The 21709-nt window shown below is 41.8% G+C and overlaps 1 protein-coding gene across 1 annotated transcript in view; it reads right to left on the bottom strand.

Moving 5' to 3' along the window:
- Positions 1 to 342: 342 nt before the first annotated feature.
- LOC140734175 (circadian locomoter output cycles protein kaput-like) overlaps positions 343 to 21709 on the bottom strand; it is a 139908-nt gene continuing 118541 nt past the window's right edge. The window contains exons 16-20 of the mRNA XM_073057816.1: positions 20744 to 20902; positions 17487 to 17693; positions 9229 to 9428; positions 8219 to 8408; positions 343 to 6610 (exon numbers count right to left, since the gene is read on the bottom strand). Of these exons, the coding sequence (XP_072913917.1) occupies positions 6446 to 6610; positions 8219 to 8408; positions 9229 to 9428; positions 17487 to 17693; positions 20744 to 20902 (921 nt within the window). The 3' untranslated portion in view covers positions 343 to 6445. The remainder of the gene's footprint in view (positions 6611 to 8218; positions 8409 to 9228; positions 9429 to 17486; positions 17694 to 20743; positions 20903 to 21709) is intronic.

Below are 21709 nucleotides of genomic sequence, written 5' to 3' on the forward strand. Positions count from 1 at the left end.
CCTGTATAGGATCCATGAAGTTGATGCTGCTTTACCTCACTCTATAGACTCCATTCCATTGCCTGCATAAACGGAGAGGCAAAAAATCCATATAAGATCTCCCCCATCTCTTTTAGCTCCACGCATGGATTATCATTCTGATCTTTCAGAAGACCAATTTTGTCCCTTGCACATGTGGGGGAAAAAAGAAGAGAAAATGCCTTTCTCTATGAAATCTCCTGGAAGACTTTTATAATATATTTTCAATATTTCTGTGTAGAACATGACATTTGAAATTGAAAGTCCAGCAGAATTTGTGCAAAGATATTTTATTCATAAAGACATAAATTGCGCAACCCCTTTCTGTAAGACACTTTGCTGTAACAAATTTTGAATAAGAACATTCATAATTTCAAAATGACCTGTCACATCATATAAAATAAAGCTAATTTGCTATTATAAGGATTTTTATACAGAATTAAATACAATATGTACATCAATTACTACTCTTCACTCTTTGTTAGGCATAGAACCAGACAAACAATGACTCCAAAGTGCATTTTCTTCAACACATCTCAGCCCAAAATGCAACTCAGAAAAGCTTACACAAGATGACATAGCAATGACAGAATTTTAACACTGGCTATTGTTACGCAAGAGCTTATGTCAGATAAACCAAACCTCATTGCTCACTCTGCTGGGTGAAAATTTAAAATTAATTGCTCAATGTTTGTATGATAAGTCGATATTAATACTCATGTGAAAATTGATACTTGATTAAGGAGTTCTGTTGACTTAATTTTAATAAGATTTTAAGGTAATCTGCAATAGTTTGAAATAAATTCATTTGCATACTCTACCTTAGGCTAATGCATTGAAAATGAAAGGACAATATATTGGGATATTATGAAGGTGAGACTGAAATATCTCGAAGTTTGAATCATATTTCTACAGGTGTGGACAGAACTGGAGCTTGGAGACTGAGAGTCTCAAAAGGCTGTACAACCTTCTTGGGTGTTCTTAACTTCTTTGTATTCTTTCAAACACCATGGCAGACAGGATATCAATGACTGCACATGATCTTCACAAAAGCCTTTGAATCTGTCCATTGGGAATTTGTACGGAACATCCTTGTAAAATTTGGACCCTCATAGAATTCTTCTCAGACTTACACTCCCTATGTGATGGGATGTGGGCCAGGGGTCTAGTGTAGATCCAATCTTACTGGAGACAGGTGCTCATAGAGTTAGAGCATGGAAACAGGTCCTTCAGTCTAAATCACCCATGCCAACAAAGTTGCTATATTGAGCTCGGCTCATTTGACCGCATTGAACCTACTTAGTTCTGAAACCTTTCTGGCCATGTACCCGTCCAAATGTACCTGTAAATTGTACCCTCATTTTGAATCTTTTGTGTAGCAATGTGGTAGCTCACTCATAACAAAGCTTCCCATTGGGATAGAACCAATCTCCAGGACAAATGGGGAAACAGTTTAATCTACATTAATTCCACTTCAGATCCATTTCGCTCAGACAACTGTATGCACATATAATGTGTGAGTATGAATATGCACACAGCTTGGGTTCTAAGTCATCACTGGCTGAAGCATCCAAGAAAATGAGCCTTATATTTAATATCCATAAATCAACAATCTTCTATCAATGCTAGAAATCCAAATTAGCACACATGAAATTCTGCAGGAACACAGCAGGTCAAGCAGCAATCTATAGAAAGGGAAGGGTCTTCATCAGGAAGGGTCTCAGCCTGAAATGCAAACTCTATTCCTTTCCATACATGCTGTCTGAAATGCTGATTTTCTCCAGCATGTGGTGTGTGTTAATTTTCTATCACCTCCAAGGGGACTGTGGCCTTATCATGATTTGAAGGTTGTATGCCTCAATGACCTGGAGAGCTATGTTGGCAGGAGTTAGGGCTTTACTCTTTGGATCCTGGTAGGGTCACCCATGCCAAACAAGTCAAAGAGTAGAGGTCGCACTAAGAATGGTCCACTCATCCTCTAGGTTCAGGAGTTCAGCTCAGGACTGACGACCCTCGACTGGTCAAAACCAAATTTGTTACAGAAACAGCAATGAAGAATCCTTCTACATCTGAATGCAATGGTATTCCTGAGTCTCCATCTGGGACTTGCATGACTGACAATAGTGAAAACCAAGAGGAAGGTACTGACACAATGAAGGAAACGTGAATGTCACCAGAGATGGAGCAACTACATTGCTGTCCTAAATGCCAGTGGAAAAACAGGCAAAAGAAGAATTTTCTATCAATCTGAAACAAGCCAGAAGAACTCAGCATCAGCGGGAAGAAAGAATGCTGAGCTCTTCCAGCAGATTGTGTGTTGCTCCAGATTCCAGCATCTGCAGTCTCTTGAGTACCTATGGATCTAGTCCTTGTGCACAACACCATTCCCCAATAATAAAAAGATTAAAGATCTAGGTTTGTTTGTCACATGTAAGTCAAAATATACAGTGAAATGTGTCATTTTGCACCAATGACCAACATAGTCCAAGCATGTGCTGGGAGCAGCCCACAAGTGTCACCATGATTCCAGCTCTAACCTATACGTATAGGGAACATGTGAGGAAAACAGCACACCTGGACGAAATCCATGTGGTTATGAGGAGACTGTGCAAACTCCTTACAGCAGCAGCAATTGAAAATCACGATCGCCAGTGCAGTAAGGTGTTACATAAAATGCTATGCTACTGTGTCATCCTCATGGAAAAAGGTTCATGAGTCGACCCTGGATAATGTGGATTACTTCCTATCTCAGCAGCTCTCTTTCAGTGAAGGCAAGGCTCCCCAAGATGTTGTTTGCATAGCCAACACCAATTTCTTCAATGTTTTCTCTATTTAGGCTGTCAAGAGAAGAGCAAACCTGCTGAATAGAAGAAATGATTTGAGAATGTGGCCAAAGACTGTAACATCCTCTCATGGGCCATAGCAGCTCAAAGGGCAATGAGCGATCACCACGGTGTTTGAGAGCTGGGAGTTCATTCATCAGGCCCAAGCAGAATCCCTGCCCACCCATTAACTACCTCCTCCCTCACTTCTAACAGAGTCTGCCGGTCCTGAATTGGCCTCATTAGTCCCCTCAAAACCTGCAGAACTGGAATGGAAGGAAGCTGTCCTTGATCCTGAAGATTTTTTTAAAATTGGCTGGCAATGGACTGTTAAAGAGTAGCTTTCAAAAGATGAGGGATTAGCTTTATCTGTTGCTTGTACATCAAAACATACAGTGAAATGCATGATTAGCATTAAATCAAATCAACGAGGATTGTGCTGGGGGCAGCCCATGTGTCTCCATTCTTCTGGTGCCAACATGACCCACCCTCAACTCACCAACCCTAATCGTACATCTTTGGTGTGAAGAAACCCAAGAGGTCATGCAGATGACAAAAGCAGTGGGAATTGAATCCCTATCAGTTACTGCTTACTGCTATGTCCTACTGTTTAATAGGTGACATTGAAGTATCTTTAAGTTCTGGTTGTATTAGTTAAGCTATATTATGTATTGGGTAGAAATGGAGTTCAGAAAATAAGGATCAGGCAAGACATTGAATGGCTGGAATCCTAAGTGTTTGTAGAACCTACTATTCATCTGATTTTCTAGGGTTCGTCAGGGCTTCTGGACACAAAAGGCAAAGTTCAGCATTGTGGCATCAATAGAGGAGAGTTATGGTAAGCAAGGTCTTTGGAGATGATACAATTGGCTATAGCAGCAAATTTTCTTGCCCAAACTCAGCAGGCAAGAGAAATTCAACACTGTGCAATTTTTGCCCTGACTAAAAATAATCAAATAACATTTCCAATGCATGTTGATCATAATAGAATAGAATTTACCCTACATTTTGAAAGAGAAAAGCTAAAATTGAATGTGTCAGTATTATAGTTGAAGAAAGGTTTTTGTATTTTATTTAGTGATACAGAGTTGAGTAGGCCTTTCCGGCCCTTTGAACCATGTTGCCCCAGCAACCCTCCCAATAATCCTAATTAACCCTAACCTAATCATGGGACAATTTACCTGTTAACATGTTAACCTACCCGGTATGTCTTTGGACTGTGGGAGGAAACCAGAAGACACAGAGAGAACCCCGCATCCCACAGGGAGGTCATATAGAGACTTCTTACAGAACAGTGCCAGGATTGAAGTCCGGAACGCCCCGAGCTGTATTAGAGTCTCGCTAATCGCTATGCTACCGTGGCGCTTTTCTACGAAGGCATTTCATCGAGAAGAGCTGAGGTATACAAGGTATTTGGAGGTTTCAGAATTCTTCGATTTTTCAGAAGGGCTTTGACAAGGAGCTGCACATTAACTTGCTAAACAAGATAAGAGCCCATGGTATTACAGGGAAAATACTAACATGGACAGAAGATTGGCTGACTGCCACGAGATATACAGTAGGAAAAAAGGGGACCTTTTCTGATTGGCTGCCAGTGTCTAGTGGTGGTGTTGGAGCTGCTACGTTCCACATTATAAGTTAAAGATGGATTTGATGGCCAAGTTTGCAGATGATACAAAGGTAGGTGAGGAGGCCGGGAGTCTATAGAAGGATTTAGACAGATTGGGAGAATGGGCAAAGAAGTGGCAGATGGAATATACTGTAGGGTCATGCACTTTAGTAAAAGGAATAAAGGTGTAGACAGTTCCTAAATGAGGAGAGATTTCAGAAATTCCCTAAAGGTTAACTTGCAGATTGAGCTGGCAGTAAGGAAGGCAATTGCAATGATGGCATGCATTTCAAAGGACTAGGATATAAAAGCAAGAATATAATACCTGTACCTTTATAAGACATTGGTCAGACCACATTTTAATCATTGTGAGCAGTTTTGGGCACAATATCTAAGGAAAGATGTGTTGACATTTAACAGGGTCCAGAGGAGGTCGATGAGAATGTTCCCAGGCTTGAAAGGGTTAATGTACGATGAGCATTTAATTGTTCTGTTCCTGTATTCACTGGAGTTTAGAAGAATGAGGAGAGATCTTATTGAAAACCTACCGAAGAGTGAATGGCCTAGACAGAGTTGACATGGAGAGGCTGTTTCCAGTAGTGGAAGAGTCTAGGATCAGAGGGCACAGGCAGAATAAAAAATGATGCTTTGCAACAGAGATGAGCAAGAATTTCTTTAGTCATAAGGTGGTGACTGTTTGGATTGCTGTGAAGGCCAAGTCATTGGTTACATTTAATGAGTTCTTGATGAGTCAGGGCATCAAAGGTTACAGGGAGAAGCAGGAGAATGGGGTTGAGAGGGATAATGAACTAACCATGACAAAGCAGACTCAATGGGCTGAATGGGCTAACTTTACTCCTATGTCTAATGGCCTCACATTGATTGTACGGCAGCAAATCTAAATAATACTTAACATACATTCACATGCATTTGGATTCCTCCTCGTGCAGTAGAGTCCAACTCACAGGCCACTGAGTTTAAACATCAATTTCCCTATTTAGATCTGAATATACTAATAATATTTTTGTGTGTATATTTTTATATAATATATATAAATAATTCTTGCATGTTTGAAAAGCAGTTGAGGCATTTTAATATATCATTTGGATTTTTACTTTTATTTCCTGAGAATATAAAACTGCTGTAAAATCAGGGAGCTTTTGACTCTTGATTCAATTATCACTCGACCTGAATTGAAAATTAATAATGCACTAACTAGTGTTACACACAGTGTACAGTTTACCAGCAGAGAGGTTCAATGCATTAAGTATTTTTAGTGGATTCCACAGTGAAATATTTGGTTCAGAACCAGGAGAAGAAATATGTTTTTCATTTAGTGGCAGTCAGATTTAAATATTTTTTTAAAATATAAAATAGGAAAGTTATTTAGAATATGAAATATTTACCTTTGTTTTGCAACTCTAGCTATACATAAATGAGTGAAGTAAAAACAGATATTTCACAGCATCACACCTGACTTCCTGCCAACAGTAACTATTTGTATTGATTAAAAGCACAGATAATTTAACGTGACATCTGACAAAATCAACTGTACAGTTAACACAGCTTTCAAACAAGGTCACTTTTGCCATTGCTTTACCAGTAATGTTATTTTACTGATTGTTTTAATTTGTGCCAATTTAGTCAAAATTGACAGTGGTTTTAAAAAGAGAAGCATATCTTCTGACGACTAAATCGTATCAATACCTGTACTCTGAACGGTGTTGTAGAATGCGTTTTGTTTTCTAACTGTTGGATGTTGGGGTGATTTGCCACGAGGATAACAATGAAGCACAAGACCTGCTGCTTGACGCAGGAAAACCAAGCTTATACCCTTCAAGGGAGGGACCCGCTGCCCAAGCCTGGTCACCTGATTTGGCCTCAGTTTCGCTCCAGCTTGTGGCCAGCCTCCTAGACGAACCACTTGTTGAAAGGCCGTGTCTTCCCCCGGGTGTGCCCTCACGCTCCTCATCGTCCACCTGTGGCGCACCTGCGGTTACCGCGGCAGCTGGATGTGGGACAAGTCCGAGCAGGTGCCTGCGCTGCTCTGTGTTCCACGGGTATGGTGTTGCGAGAGGTAGTCCAGGTTCACGTGCTGAGCTGAGGGCAGGAAGAGTGGCTGTGGCTGGCAGCCCTGCGTCATTCTACTTGGCACCACTTGCTAAAGAACCAAAAGGATTTTATTATCTGTCGATTCATGCCATTAAAATTTTCACTTGTGCTGAAAAGAGCTTGTAATTTTTAATGAAAATCATACCTCCTCACTCCATCCTCCCTCACCTGGTCTGACCAATCACCTACCAGCTTGTACTCCTCCCTCACCTTATTCCAGTTTCTGCTCCCTTCCTTTCCAGTCCTGTTGAAGGTCTTGGCCCAAAGGGTCTGCAGATTATTCTCCTCCCTAGATTCTGCCTGACCTGCTGAGTTTCTTCAGCATTTTGTGTGTGTTTCTCTCAATTTCCAGCAACTGCAGAATCTCTGGTGTTTATTGCACAGGGACAAGTTAGGAGTTGACAGAGCACACAAAGGATAAATAATTGCAAAATAATTTAATGAAGTCCAATGAGGCATTATTGTTTTGCTTTTCTCTTGGTAAGTCGCATTTCTTCCAAAAGAGCAACTTAAGTTATGATTATATTTTGTGATGCAGCAGATTCTCAAATATTTAAAAATGCTGCGTACACAGGAGATACATGTTATGGCATACGGAATTATAAATAATCTAAAGGTACTGAAGCAGGTGAAGTATTTCTGCCTGATTTGCTGAGTTCCTTCAGCATTTTGTGTACTGCTTTTCCTCATCCTAACGCTTCCCACCTCAGTCAGAACTTTGTCCATCTTTCTCCAAAGCCCCACCAGCATACTCTGCAACCTTGTTTCACCCTGCCCCTGTCATTCCCCAAAACTATGCACCGTATTGTTTCTCAGTCCCATTGCCAAGGGTCAAAAACCGGCTACTCAAAAGTCTCAGGTTTGGCACAGCGACACAGCTAGTTGGACTGCTCTCTGACAGCTGGGGCAACCAGGGTTCGGTGCTGACCTCTCGTGCTCTTGGTGGAACACGTGTGACTGTGTGCTCTGCACTCTATTATTTATCTATCTATTTATCTAATTGTATCTATCTATCTATACAGCTATCTAGCTAATTCTATCTATTCTATTTATCTGTTTAATTCTATCTACAAGCCCATTAAGTTCTAGTCCAATGATCTTACACTGCCTAATTACACCCATGTGACCAATTAACTTACTGACCTATTCAACTTTGGACTATGGAGCCCCCATAGGAAACCCACGCGATCATGGGGACTCCTAACAGTCAGTGGTGGGATTTGAACCCAGTTTGCTGGTGCTGTAATAACATTATGCCAACCGTTACACCACCATGACGCTCACAAATTGTGCAGCTGGGACCTGATTTAACTTCCTGCATTTTACTAAATCGGTGATGTTATTTATTGGAAAGCAAAAAAAAACTGCAGTTACTGGAAATCTACAACGAAAAGAGGAAACACTGGAAATACTCAGCAGGCTTAGAAAAAATAAAGACTTCTTCTCCCCTCCTTTCCAGTCCTGAAGAAAGGTCTCGGTCCAAAATATTGACTGTTTATTCCTCTCCACTGATGCTGCCTGACCTGCTGAGTTCCTAGCCATTTTATTGTCGTTTTACTTGATCTGAGAAATAACTACATTCAGATGTTAAAACAACAGTTTGCAACGTTGACCCTGGAGGATAGTGTTACCCCTGGGCCTGAAGGTTGTACCTTACCTGAAGGTAATGGTGTTGTTGTTGGACTGTCATGGAATGATGGCCATGCTGCTGAGGGATGGAGCCTTGCTGGTGTTGAGGGAACCCTTGGTACTGGAGCGCCATGGAATTTGGAGATGGCAAAATGACTGTGCTACAGTTAATTGGCTGCATTGTTAGTGCTGTCAGCATCTGCTGATCTTGGATATATCTGAAAAAAAACAGGAGAGCAAAAGAGCACGTTAGGTTTCTCCGAAAACACTGAAAAACAAAAACAAAACTGTAAAGAATTCCGCAATAAGAACGGGAAATGTTAGATTTTTTAAAAAAGATTAAAGATAAAGATTAGCTTTATTTGTCACACATACAGTACCTCAAAACACAGAAACACACAGTGAAATACAGTGTATAAGATGATGAGAGGCATTGATCGTGTGGATAGTCAGAGGCTTTTTCCCAGGGCTGAAATGGCTAGCACAAGAGGGCACAGTTTTAAGGTGCTTGGAAGCAGGTACAGAGGAGATGACAGGGTTAAGTTTTTTTACGCAGAGTGGTGAGAGCACAGAATGGGCTGCCGGTGACTGTGATGGAGGCAGATACGATAGGGTCTTTTAAGAGACTCCTGTATAGGTACATGGAGATTAGAAAAATAGAGGGCTATGGGTAACTCTAGGTAATTTCTAAGGTAAGGACATGTTCGTCACATCTTTGTGGGCCAAAGGGCCTGTATTGTGCAGTAGGTTTTCTATGCTTCTATGTTTCTAAATGCATGGTTTCAAATCAAATCAGCAAAGATTGTGCAGGGGAAGCCTACAAGCATCACTTACTTGCGAGAAAATCTGCAGATGCTGGAAATCCAAAGCAACACGCATAAAATGCTGGAGGAACTCAGCAGGCCAGGCAGCATCTATGAGTCCTGATGAAAAGTTTCGGCCCGAATCATCGACTGTTTACTCTTTTCGAAAGATACTGCCTGGCCTGCTGAGTTCCTCCAGCATTTTAAGTGTCACTTAGTCTATGCTTGGTCTTACCTTAGCTGCCGGTCAGACCCATTGTCAGCACATGAGTGGCTTCGGCCGGTGTCAGAAGGCAGTGACACTGGGAAAGTCCCTGTCGTAGTCTGAGTAAACATCATGGGATTACTGAAGAGTGGTGCAACCAGATTGTTTGGTGACTGAATTTGCACACTGGCTCGTTGAATTTGCCCTTCTTTCATGAACTGCTGCTTTCCCTGCAAAAAGGGAACACACATTTAAACCTCAGACGAAACATTCCAGATTTTTTAAGATTAGCTTTATTTGTCACATGTATATCGAAACATACACAAAAATGCATCGTATGTGTCAACGACCAACAGATGCTGAAGATGTGCTGGGTCAGCCTGCAAGTGTCAGACTACCGTGCCCACACCTAACCCTCATACAATACACAAGTCATACAGTCATAGAAAAATACTGCACAGAATTGACCCTTATGCCCATCTAGTCCATGCTGAACCATTTAAGCTGCCTACTCCCATCGACCTGTCTGGGACCTTAGCCCTCCGTACCCCTACCATCCGTGTACCTATTCAAACTTCTCATAAACATTGAAATCGAGCTCTTGTGTTGGCAGCTCGCTCCACACTCTCACAACTCACTGAGTGAAGAAGTTTCCCCTCATGTTACTCTTAAATGTTTCACCTTTCACCCTTAACCTACAACCTCTAGCTGTAGTCTCACCCAACCTCAGTGAAAAAAGCCTGTTTGCATTTACCCCAGCTATACCCCTCATAATTTTGTATACCTCCATCAAATTTCTCCTCAGTCTCCGGTGTTCCAAGGGATGAAGTCCTAACCTATTCATTCTTCCCTTAGAACCCAGATCCTCAAGTCCCTGCAATATTGTTGTAAATTTTCTCTGTACTTTTTGAAACTTATTTTCTTCTTTCCTGTAAGTAACTAAAGCTGCACACACAACTCCAAATTAGGCCTCACCCACGTCTTATACAACGTCAACATAACATCCAGTCTCCTGTACTCAATAGTTTGATTAATGAAGACCAATGAGCCAAAAGCATTCCTTATAACTATATCTGCCTGTGCTGTAATTTTCAATGAATTATGGACCTGTATTCTCAGATTCCTTTGTTCCACCGCAGTCTCCAGTACTCTATTGTTCATTGTGTACGACCTACCATTGTTTGCAAAACCTTGTACTTGTCCACATTAAATTCCATCTGCCATTTTTCCTGCTGGTCCAGATCTCACTGCAAATTCTGATAGTCTTTCTCACTTTCCCTACATCCCCCCCACCCCCACCCCAGTCTTTGACAGTGAGTATAGGAATAGAATGAGGTGGAGGATAAATGCATGGCTGAGGGATTGGAGCAGGGGGCAGGGATTCAGATTTCTGGATCATTGGGACCCCTTTTGGGGCAGGTGGGACCTGTACAAAAAGGACGGGTTGCACTTGAATCCGAGGGGGACCAATATCCTGGCGGGGAGGTTTGCTAAGGCTACTGCAGAGAGTTTGAACTAGAACTGTTGGGGGGTGGGAACCGAACTGAAGAGACCAGGGAAGAGGCTGTTGGCTCACAAATAGAGAAAGCTTGGAGACAGTGTGTGAGGGAGGATAGGCAGGTGATAGAGAAGGGACGCGCTCAGACCATCGGTTTCAGATGTGTCTATTTTAACGCAAGGACTATTGTGAACGAAGCAGATGAGTTTAGAGCGTGGATCAGTACTTGGAGCTATGATGTGGTGGCCATTACAGAGACTTGGATGGTTCAGGGACAGGTATGGTTATTTCAAGTGCCGGGTTTTAGATGTTTCAGAATGGACAGGGAGGGAGGCAAAAGAGGTGGGAGCATGGCACTGTTGATCAGAAGTAGTGTCACGGCTGCAGAAAAGGTGAATGTCATGGAGGGATTGTCTACAGAGTCTCTGTGGGTGGAGGTTAGGAACAGGAAGGGGTCGATAACTAAACGGAGTGTATTTTATAGGCCGCCCAATATTAACAGGGATATTGGGGAGCAGATAGGGAAACAGATCCTGGAAAGGCGTAGTAATAACAGAGTTGTCGTGGTGGGAGATTTTAATTTCCCAAATATTGATTGGCATCTCCCTAGAGCGAGGAGTTTAGATGGCGTGGAGTTTGTTAGGTGTGTTCAGGAAGGTTTCTTGACACAGTATGTAGATAAGTTTACAAGAGGAGAGACTGTACTTGATTTGGTATTGGGAAATGAACCTGGTCAGGTGTCAGATCTCTCAGTGGGAGAGCATTTTGGAGATAGTGATCATAATTCTATCTCCTTTACAATAGCATTGGAGAGAGATAGGAACAGATGTTAGAAAAGCGTTTAATTGGAGTAAGGGTAATTATGAGGCTGTCAGGTAGGAACTTGGAAGCTTAAATTGGGAACAGATGTTCTCAGGGAAATATATGGAAGAAATGTGGCAAATGTTCAGGGGATATTTGTGTGGAGTTTTGCATAGGTATGTTCCAATGAGACATGGAAGTTATGGTTGGGTACAGGAACCATGGTGTACAAAGGCTGTAGTAAATTTAGTCAAGAAGAAAGGAAAAGCTTACCAAAGGTTCAAAAACTTAGGTAATGATAGAGATCTAGAAGATGATAAGGCCAACAGGAAGGAGCTTAAGAAAGAAATTAGGAGAGCCAGAAGGGCCCATGAGAAGGCCTTGGCGGGCAGGATTAAGGAAACCCCAAGGCTTTCTACAAGTATGTGAAGAGCAAGATGATAAGACATGAAAGACAACTGTGACAGTGGGAAAGTGTCTATGGAACCGGAGGAAATAGCAGAGGTACTTAATGAATACTTCAGTACTCACTATGGAAAAGGATCTTGGTGATTGTAATGATGACTTGCAGCAGACTGAAAAGCTTGAGCATGCAGATATTAAGAAAGAAGATGTGCTTGAGCTTTTGGAAAGCATCAAGTTGGATAAGTTGCCAGGACCGAATGAGATGTACCCCAGCCTACTGTGGGAGGCGAAGGAGGAGATTGCTGAGCCTTTGGCAATTATCTTTGCATCATCAATGGGGATGGGAGAGGTTCCGGAGGATTGGAGGGTTGCAGATGTTGTTCCATTATTCAAGAAAGGGAGTAGAAATAGCCAGGAAATTATAGACCAGTGAGTCTTACTTCAGTGGTTGGTAAGTTGATGGAGAAGATCCTGAGAGGAAGGATTTATGAAAATTTGGAGAGGTATAATATGATTAGGAATAGTCAGCATAGCTTTGTCAAAGGCAGGTTGAGCCTTACGAGCCTGATTGAATTTTTTGAGGATGTGACTAAACACATTGATGAAGGAAGAGCAGTAGATTACGGTGGAACATTGATAGGATGCAAAACTGGGCTGAGAAGTGGCAGATGGAGTTCAACCCAGGTAAATGTGAGGTGGTTCATTTTGGTAGGTCAAATATGATGGCAGAATATAGTATTAATGGTAAGACTCTTGGCAGTGTGGAGGATCAGAGGGATCTTGGGGTCCGAGTCCATAGGACGCCTAAAGCAGCTGCACAGATTGACTCTGTGGTTAAGAAGGCATATGGTGTATTGGCCTTCATCAATCATGGAATTGAATTTAGGAGCCAAGTGGAAATGTTGCAGCTATATTTGAACCTGGTCAGACCCCACTTGGAGTACTGTGCTCATTTCTGGTCGCCTCACTACAGGAAGGATGTGGAAACCATAGAAAGGTTACAGAGGAGATTTACAAGGATGTTGCCTGAATTGGGGAGCATGCCTTATGAAAACAGGTTGAGTGAACTCTGCCTTTTCTCCTTGGAGCAACGGAGGATGAGAGGTGTATAAGATAATGAGAGGCATTGATCATGTGGATAGTCAGAGGCTTTTTTCCCGGGCTGAAATGGCTGCCACAAGAGGGCACAGGTTTAAGGTACTTGCGAGTTGGTACAGAGGAGATGTCAGGGGTAAGTTTTTTATGTGGAGAGTGGTGTTTGCGTGGAATGGGCTGCCGGCAATGTTGGTGGAGGTGGATACAATGGGGTCTTTTAAGAGACTTTTGGATAGGTACTTGGAGCTTAGAAAAATAGAGGGCTATGGGTAACCCTAGTAATTTCTATGGAAGGGACACGTTCAGCATAACTTTCTGGGCCGAAGGGCCTATATTGTGCTGTAGGTTTTCTATGTTTCTTTGTTTCTATGTTTACTGACCCAGTTAATCACATTATCATCCAGATCATTAATATAGATGACAAACAACAATGGACCCTGTGGCACTCTACTGGTCATGGGTTTCTAGTCAAATAGGCAACCATCTACTATGATTCTTTGGGTTTTCCCACAAAGCCAATGTCTAATCCAATGGGTACTACCTCATCTTGAATGTTAAGTGACTCAACCTTTTTTGAACAATCTCCCTTGCGGGGTCTTGTCAAATGCCTTGCTAAAGTCCATGTGGACAACATCCAGTGCCTTGCCTTCACCATCTTTCCTGGTAACTTCCTTGGAAAACTCTTAAAGATGCGTTAGACATGACCTACCATGCACAAAGCCATGATAACTTTCTCTAATCAATCCATGTCTATTCAAATACTCATATCTGCTCCATTAGAATACCTTCCAATAGTTTTCCCTCTACTACTGTCAGACTGATAATTTCCTGGTATATTTTTAGAGCTTTTCTTAAATGGCAGAACATTGTATGCTATCCACCAATCCTCATGTCCAGATTTTTAAATATTAACTTTATTATTCACACGTACATCAAAAGATACAGTGAAATGTGTTGCTTTGCATCTACAGCCGACACAGTCTGAGGATCTGCTGAGAGCAGCCCATGAGTATTGCCATGCTTCTGGTGCCAACATTGCATGTCCACATTTAAACCTCATACAATACACTTACCTCTAATATAACACACTTCTAATAAGTTAGCTTTACTTGTCACACATTCATCAAAACATCAAAACATACATTGAATGTGTTTTTATGCACCTACAACCAATATGGTCCAAGGAAAGTGCTGGGGGTGTCCCCCAAACTCCTTCTGCATTTAACCCTCATACAACCCACAAAAACCTCATACCGCACACTTTCTGTTAGAGCATACTCAGGGTATTGACACATTCCATTGTTATATAAGGTATAAGTTTGAGATCATCCTCAAAAGGATGATGTGAAAGGTACATTCTTCATCTAATTTATGAAGCTTTTGGAATATAGCACCCAATTAGTAAGGAATCAGAATTCACAATTGTTTTCCAACTTTCAAACTGTGGACAAACTTTTGATGGAGAGACAAGAGAAATGTCAAGTCCTGTATTTACAGCGCTTGCATTAGGATGGGGTGCTGACTTGGTCAAATGTTTACTCATGGAAATTTTAATTACTGGACAGTAGAAATATGCACTTGTTGTTCATGTTAAATATGCAATTTATTGGTGCCTATCTAAGTATTCTATTTCTGAAAATCTCTCGCAGTGATGTTTTCATAGTTTCTGAAGTATACAATATTGCTATTATTCCCATAACACAGATTTTGAACATTTGACCACGGACAAATTTCATATTTTTATTTATGAAAGTAGACTAAGTCATCAAAGAAAAAAAGCTCTCAGTTTCACGTCCACGCTCATACATCCTCAAATTTGCCGTGCAAGTTGATAAGGTTGTTAAGAAGACATTTGGCGTGTTGGCCTTCATTAGTTGAAGTACTGAGTTGAAAAGCCTCCAGGTAATGTTGCAGGTGTATAAAAACCTTCATTTGATCTGGTTATAACACCAGCAGGATTATGTTCAGTTCTGGTTGCTTCATTATAGGAAGGTTGTAGGCATTATAGGCAGATGTATTGGGGACATTAAAAAACTCTTAGGTAAGCAGATGGATAAGAGAAATTGGAAGGCTATGTAGAAGGACAGCACAGCATTGTGGACCAAAGGGCCTGTAATATGCTGTAATGTTCCATATTCTCTTACTAGATTTGAAAGACGTGATTCTTGAAATTCTTAGGTCCATTGCTAATTGGAAATGGGCAACAATGCCCAGTGAATAGAAGATCAGTGTGTAACAAGAGACAAGGGCAGGAAAAGGCTGTCCTGTCCCTCAAGTATCCTCCACCTTTCCTCACGGCCTGATGCCCTCTGGTACAAAGGTCTACACCAATAAGTCAACACCATTGAAAGATCAAACATAGAGCCTAGTGTAAAAAGGTTGAGTGATTTATCTTTTTTACTTTGATATGCCATCCCCTTTTCCAAGTTAGAAGTTCAAAGTACATTTATTGCCAAAGTATGTATGCTATATATGACCTTGAGATTCGTCTCCCTACAGGTCACAATCCATTTCTTTATTTATTTACATTCATACTAAGTTTCTGGTTGCCTTGTACAAGAACACCCAGATCCCTCTGTCTAGTAACATTCAATTGTTTCATATTATTTAGCTAATGTTTTGCACTTTCATTATATAAAACATGCTGTGTACAGACATTTCAGCCCCTGATGTTGTGTCAATCTTTTAATCTACTCTGAGATCAATCCAACCCCTCCTTCCCACATAGCCACATAAATGAAAGAGAAGTATCTAATAGTCTCGTAAATGCCCCTAATGTATCTACCTCCACCACCACCCCTGGTTTCACATTTCATGCACCATCACACTGTGTGTTTTTAAAAAAAGCTACTTACACTTTCCTCCAAACACATTAAAGATACGCCCCCTTGTATTAACCATTTCCACTCTGGAAAAGATCTGACTGCCCACTTTATCTATGCTTCTTATCTTGTACACTTCTCACCCTCCTTTGCTCCAAATTGAAAAGCACTAGCTCCCTCAGCTTATCCTCATAAGATATGCTCCTTAATCCAGGAAGCATACTGGTAAAACGTCTCTGCACCCTCTCTAAAGCTTCCACATCCTTCCTATAGGGAGACAACCAGAAGTGATAACAATACTCCATGTATGGTCTAACCAGCGTTTTAATGGAGCTGCAACATTGCCTTGCAACTCTTGAACTTAATCCCCTGACTAATGAACACCAGGGTGGCAGGATGCAGATAATGTCTCTACCTAAGCAATGTAAGGTACTCCTTCCCTCTGCTGGCCTGCAGGTCACTCTTGGGGGAGGTGTAGCACTTGCTTAGCCCCCCTAATTGGGGTCATATGAAGCCATGGGAGCAGCTGGTGCATATCACAAGTCCTATTTACGTGACCACAGATGCCAGGCAGACAGCCTCTGAAGATAACTGATAATGGCTGGGGTCACCAACTTGTAAAGACACTGCCCAGAAGGCAATGGCAAACCACAGTTGCGGAAAAATTTACCAAGTATAATCATGGTTATGGAAAGACCATGATCACCCATGTCGTACAACATGGCACATAATGACTATGAATGAACACCAACCATAAGACTATAAAACACAAACAGGATTAGGCTTTGCAGCCTGTCACGTCTGCTCCACCATTCTATCATGGCTGATAGATGAAGCCCCTCAACCACATTCTCCCGATTCTCCATGTAACTTTTGATGCCTTTACTAATCAAGAACCTATCAACCTCCACTTTCAACACACCATATACATTCTTTCTACTGACTTAGGTCATCTAACATTTCCTCACACTCATAATTTTCCTACTCATTTAACCTATTTGTATCCCTTTGTAGACTCTTTGCATTTTTGACAACTGGCTTCTTACCTATGTTTGCATCGTCATCAAAATCAAAGATTTGTTTGGTCCATTCATCTGAGTCATTGATATCCTTAGTAAATAGCTGAGGTTCCTGTACTGATCCCCGAGGCACCTCGTTAGTAACAGCTTACCTGTATAATAGAACAGACTTATCCCTCACAAGATGCTGGAGGAACCAACAAGTCAGGCATATCTATGCAGGGGAATAAACAGTTGGTGGTTTGTACCAAAACCCTTCAACCAAGTTCAAAGCGTTGACTGTTTATCCTCTCCATGGATGTGCCTGTCCCTATGGCTTCACATGATCCTAATCAGGGGACTAAGCAGGTACTACACCTTACCCAAGGGTGACCTGTAGACAATAGACAATAAACAATAAGAGCAGGAGTAGACCATTCGGCCCTTCGAGCCAGCACTGCCATTCAATGTGATTATGGCTGATCATCCACAATCAGTACCCCGTTCCTGCCTTTTCCCCATATCCCTTGACTCTGCTACCTTTAAGAGCTCTATCTAACTGTAGGCTAGCAGAGGGAAGGAGCACCTTACACCTCCTTCGATAGAGACCTATCTCCACCTTGACACATAAATAAACAGTAAGTAACAAATAAGTAACCAAGACATTACCGGTACTGATTTCATACTGGGTTCCCTGAGGAGTTGCTGGGATGAAGATAACTGCTGGCCATGAACATCAGGTTCTACAAGAGCTTGCACTTGCTTGTTGGGTAGGAATGAATTCTGCATGATGATATCTGGCTGCTGCTGCTGCTGCCCTTGAACTTGGTGCTCCGACGTGCTCATCCCGAGGGAAATGGGCTCCTGAAACAGCATCTATGGAAAAAATGGAGAACACAGATTTAAAGAAAAGATCTGTAATTAGACCACAGGTCCATAGCACAGAGGAGCAGAATTAGCCCATTGAGCCTGCTCCTCCATTCCATTATGGCTGATTTATTATCCCTCTCAACCCCATTGTCCTGTTTTCTCCCAGAAACCTTTGACACCTTTAGTAATCAAGAACCTATCAATCTCTGCTTTAAATATACCCAATTTTAAATAGACCTCCATGGCTGTCTTTGGCAATGAATTCCACAGATCCATCAGCTTATGGCTAACTAACTTCCTTCTCAATTGTTTTCTAAAGAGACATCCTATTCTGAGGCTATGCCTTCGGATCCTACACTTCTCCCACTATCGGGAACTTCCTCTCCACGTCCGTTCTATCTAGGTCCTTTAAGATTCGATAGATTTCAATGAGATCCCCCCTCATTCATTTAAATTCCAGTTAGTACAGGCCCAGAGTCACCAACACTCCTCCCGGGGTACTGTTGGACAAGGTTGTATCAGCACAGGTTACTGAAAAGATGAACATAGAACAATGCAGCGCAGTACAGGCCCTTCAGCCCACAATGTTGTGCCGACCCTTAAACCCTGCCTCCATGAATCATGGTTTTTCTGATATTCCCATCTCCACTACTCTGTAGAGGCACGTTCAGAGTATGATTTATCAATCTGGCTTGCGTCTTTATTAAGTTGAAACAAACAGGAATTTCTATTAAGTTCATGATTCATTTCTAAGCTAATTTCACATGGTAATAACAGAAACAAAGAGCAATCTCTTGCATAGTATGAAATTAAACCAAAAATTTTCTCAGCGAAAAGTATATGTTCACAGATAGTTAACGTGGTTCACCAAATGACAACAAATAGAGATATGGAAGCTCTTGGCGCACTTTCTAAATGAGAACCCTTTAAGCTGTGTGGGTGCACGGCTGCACAGTAACAGAAATACTCCCACACACATAGCCACAGCTGGAATTTTCTTTTATATAGTGTTTTATTAAAGCACCATTCAGTTTCCAGGCCGTGTTAAAGTTTCCTGCACAGAGCAATGGATGGTCTGCACAGCTGTAAAAAAAAAATTAGAGGGAACGTTGGTGAGAACTTTATTTTTAACAGGACATGTCATCCAGTTTACTTTCTCTACACACAGAAACCAAAAAAAAACCCCAGATTAGGTTAGATTAGCTTTATTTGTCACATTGTCATCTGTACAATGAAACATCAAAGCTTGCAGTGAAATGCATCATTTACATCAATGACCAACACAGACTGAACATGAGCTCGGGGTTGCCCGCAAATCTTGCCACGCTTCCAGTGCCACCATAGCATGTCAGCAATTTACTACCCCATACTAATTTGTACAGTGTATCTTTGGAATGTGGGAGGAAAGCAAGCACCCGGAGGAGACCCAAGTGGTTACAGGGATAATGTACAAATGCCTTACAGATTGTGATGGGAATTGACCCCTGTAAAGCGTTATACTGGCCGCGTGGGAGGAGAAGCAGAGCTCCTCAGGTTTTACTATTCCATCACAATACTCTTCCTGAAGTTCAATTCCCCTTCAATCCTTGATCCTCACATCTGTTCATCTAAATATCTTAAATCTAGTGATCTCAAGCTTGAAGTGATTGATTAATAAGGGGCATTGGCCTAGACTCAGGCAGGCTGACCTTACATGAAAGGAAGGGCACGATCAAAGGCTTTTAAATGTGCTTTTCATTCCTCAATGGTAAAGGTTGCATTATAATCTGGTATGGAATCACCAGTGCTCAGGAATGGACAAGGAAAGTGGTGGATGCAGCCCAACCCATAACAAGGCCCTCCCCATCACTGTGTACATTTACACAGAGTGCTGCTATAAGAAACGGCATCCATTTTGAAAGTCCTCTATCACTAATGCCCTCTTCTCACTACCACTATCATGCAGGAAGTGCAGAAAACTTGGGTCTCACACCACCAGGTTCAGGGACTATTATTACCCTACAACCATCAGGATCTTGAATCGACGTGGATAACTTCACTCACCACAACTTTGAACTGATTCCCCAACCTACAGACTCACTTTCAAGGACTTTTTACAACTCATTTTCTTAGTCTTTTATTTGCACAGCTTGCATTCTTTTGCATAATGGTTGTCAGTTTTTTTTAGTTTTATTTTTGTAAAATCCTTCTGTATTTATTTTTCCTGTTAATGCTTGCAAAAAAAATCTTAATGTAGTATATGGTAACATTTATGTATTGATAATAAATTTACTTTGAACTTTGAGGTAGCGACTATGAAGCAAGATAAAGTTTAGAAACTGTGAGCTCCCTTGACTATGATGGTTGTAGTTTCAGTGTGGCATCATCAGTGTCCCCAGTGGAAGGGCTCTATTAAATATAAAGATACTAGAGCATCTCATTTTGTGCAATATGTCATCTTGATAGTTTAGAAGTTGTGTACTGCTCTTCTCCGAGGATTGTCATCTTTTCATAGTGGAGAGACTTGTGAGTCCTGAGATCCTGAGCGTGATGCATTCTGAAGTTTAGCCGAGTTACTTAGCTCCTGCTAGGGTCACCTTGGTGGTAAGGTCAAGGAGGAAGTTCCAGATAAAGAGCAATCCAAACAAGACCTGGGAGATGGAGCTGGCGGATGATGATGACATCACAATGGCGGTGAAGATGGAGGAAGACTGTAGCAGTGAAGAGTCCCCTGTCGTCTTGCCACTGGACCCTGACTCTGATCTGTCAAGGACAGTGTGGTGGCTTCCTATACATCAGCCTCCCCACGTTAATCAAAGTCACATACATTCACACTCCATTAAGAGAATCCATTCTAACTTCTTAGTTACGTAGATCCTGTATTGGCCTCTTCAGCCATCAGAGGACCCACCAATAGACAACCCCTTTGGAGAACATCATGCTCGACCTGAGTGACTGCACTACTGTGTTCTTCTCAATTAGCAATAAAGCCAAATCAGAAGCAAGTTGTGGGGCCAAACCAGAAACTAGCAAGGAAACAAATCATAAACCAAACCGAGTCTCCATCGGGATCATACCTGCAGATTGGAATCATGCACGAGCTGCAGCTGTTCTTTGATGTGATGGAGCTCCTCCTGTTGGGTTTGGATATTCGCCTGTAGGATCCGCGTCCTCTCCTCCAGTTGCTCCTTCAGCTGGTGCATCACACCCAGCTGTACAGAGCGTGGGTACGTGACCTGGGGAGGAAAAATACGTCAGCTTCAGTGGAAGAGATGGCAGAAACAAATTACCCATAATCACGCGTTTTCTCTGTGTCTTTTACTCTCTCTCTCCCTCACTGTATCTCTGCCTCTTACTGTTTTTCTGCATTTCAGTCTGTTTTTCTCTCTGTCTCTCCTGTCGTTTTTACACAGTCTCTCTCTTGCTATTGCCGAAGTGTAGGTATTCTTGATTACACATATTATTTTCTATTTCTGTCTGTGTGCCTATCTTACTGTATCGTTGTCCCTCACTTTAGCTCTCTGCATCTCAGTCTGTTTCTCTCTCTCTCTCTTTTTTTTTACACGCACTCTCTCACTTACTCTAACCCCACCCCAGTGGGGTTCAATCACCTGTTCAATCTCCTACCATCTGGCAGGAGAGACAGAAGCATCTCTGCACAGACATCCAGAGTGAAAGACAGATTTCTCCCTCTCCCCAGGGCTGAACTATGCCCCCAGCCCCACCCATAGTCACTATGGACAGTCTCTAAGTACAATACATGGGCAGGTACAATACATGGGCAGGTGCAATACTTGCATTTAAATGGGGCAACTACCGTAGATGTCGGATTATAAGCCGCTACTTTTTTCCCACATTTTGAACAGCTTTGAACACTGCGGCCTTTACTACGGTGCGGCTAATGCATGATCTTTTTTCATGCCGCCAAAAACATTTTGCCTCGTAACAGTAGACCAATAAAATTGATGAGTAGTTCACAGAGGTCCAATGAAATTGTACGATAAATCAAGCGCACTTTCACAATTAAATTATTGTAAATCAGT

Source organism: Hemitrygon akajei, chromosome 10, assembly GCF_048418815.1.
Source record: "Hemitrygon akajei chromosome 10, sHemAka1.3, whole genome shotgun sequence".
NCBI classification, from domain to species: Eukaryota; Metazoa; Chordata; class Chondrichthyes; order Myliobatiformes; family Dasyatidae; genus Hemitrygon; species Hemitrygon akajei.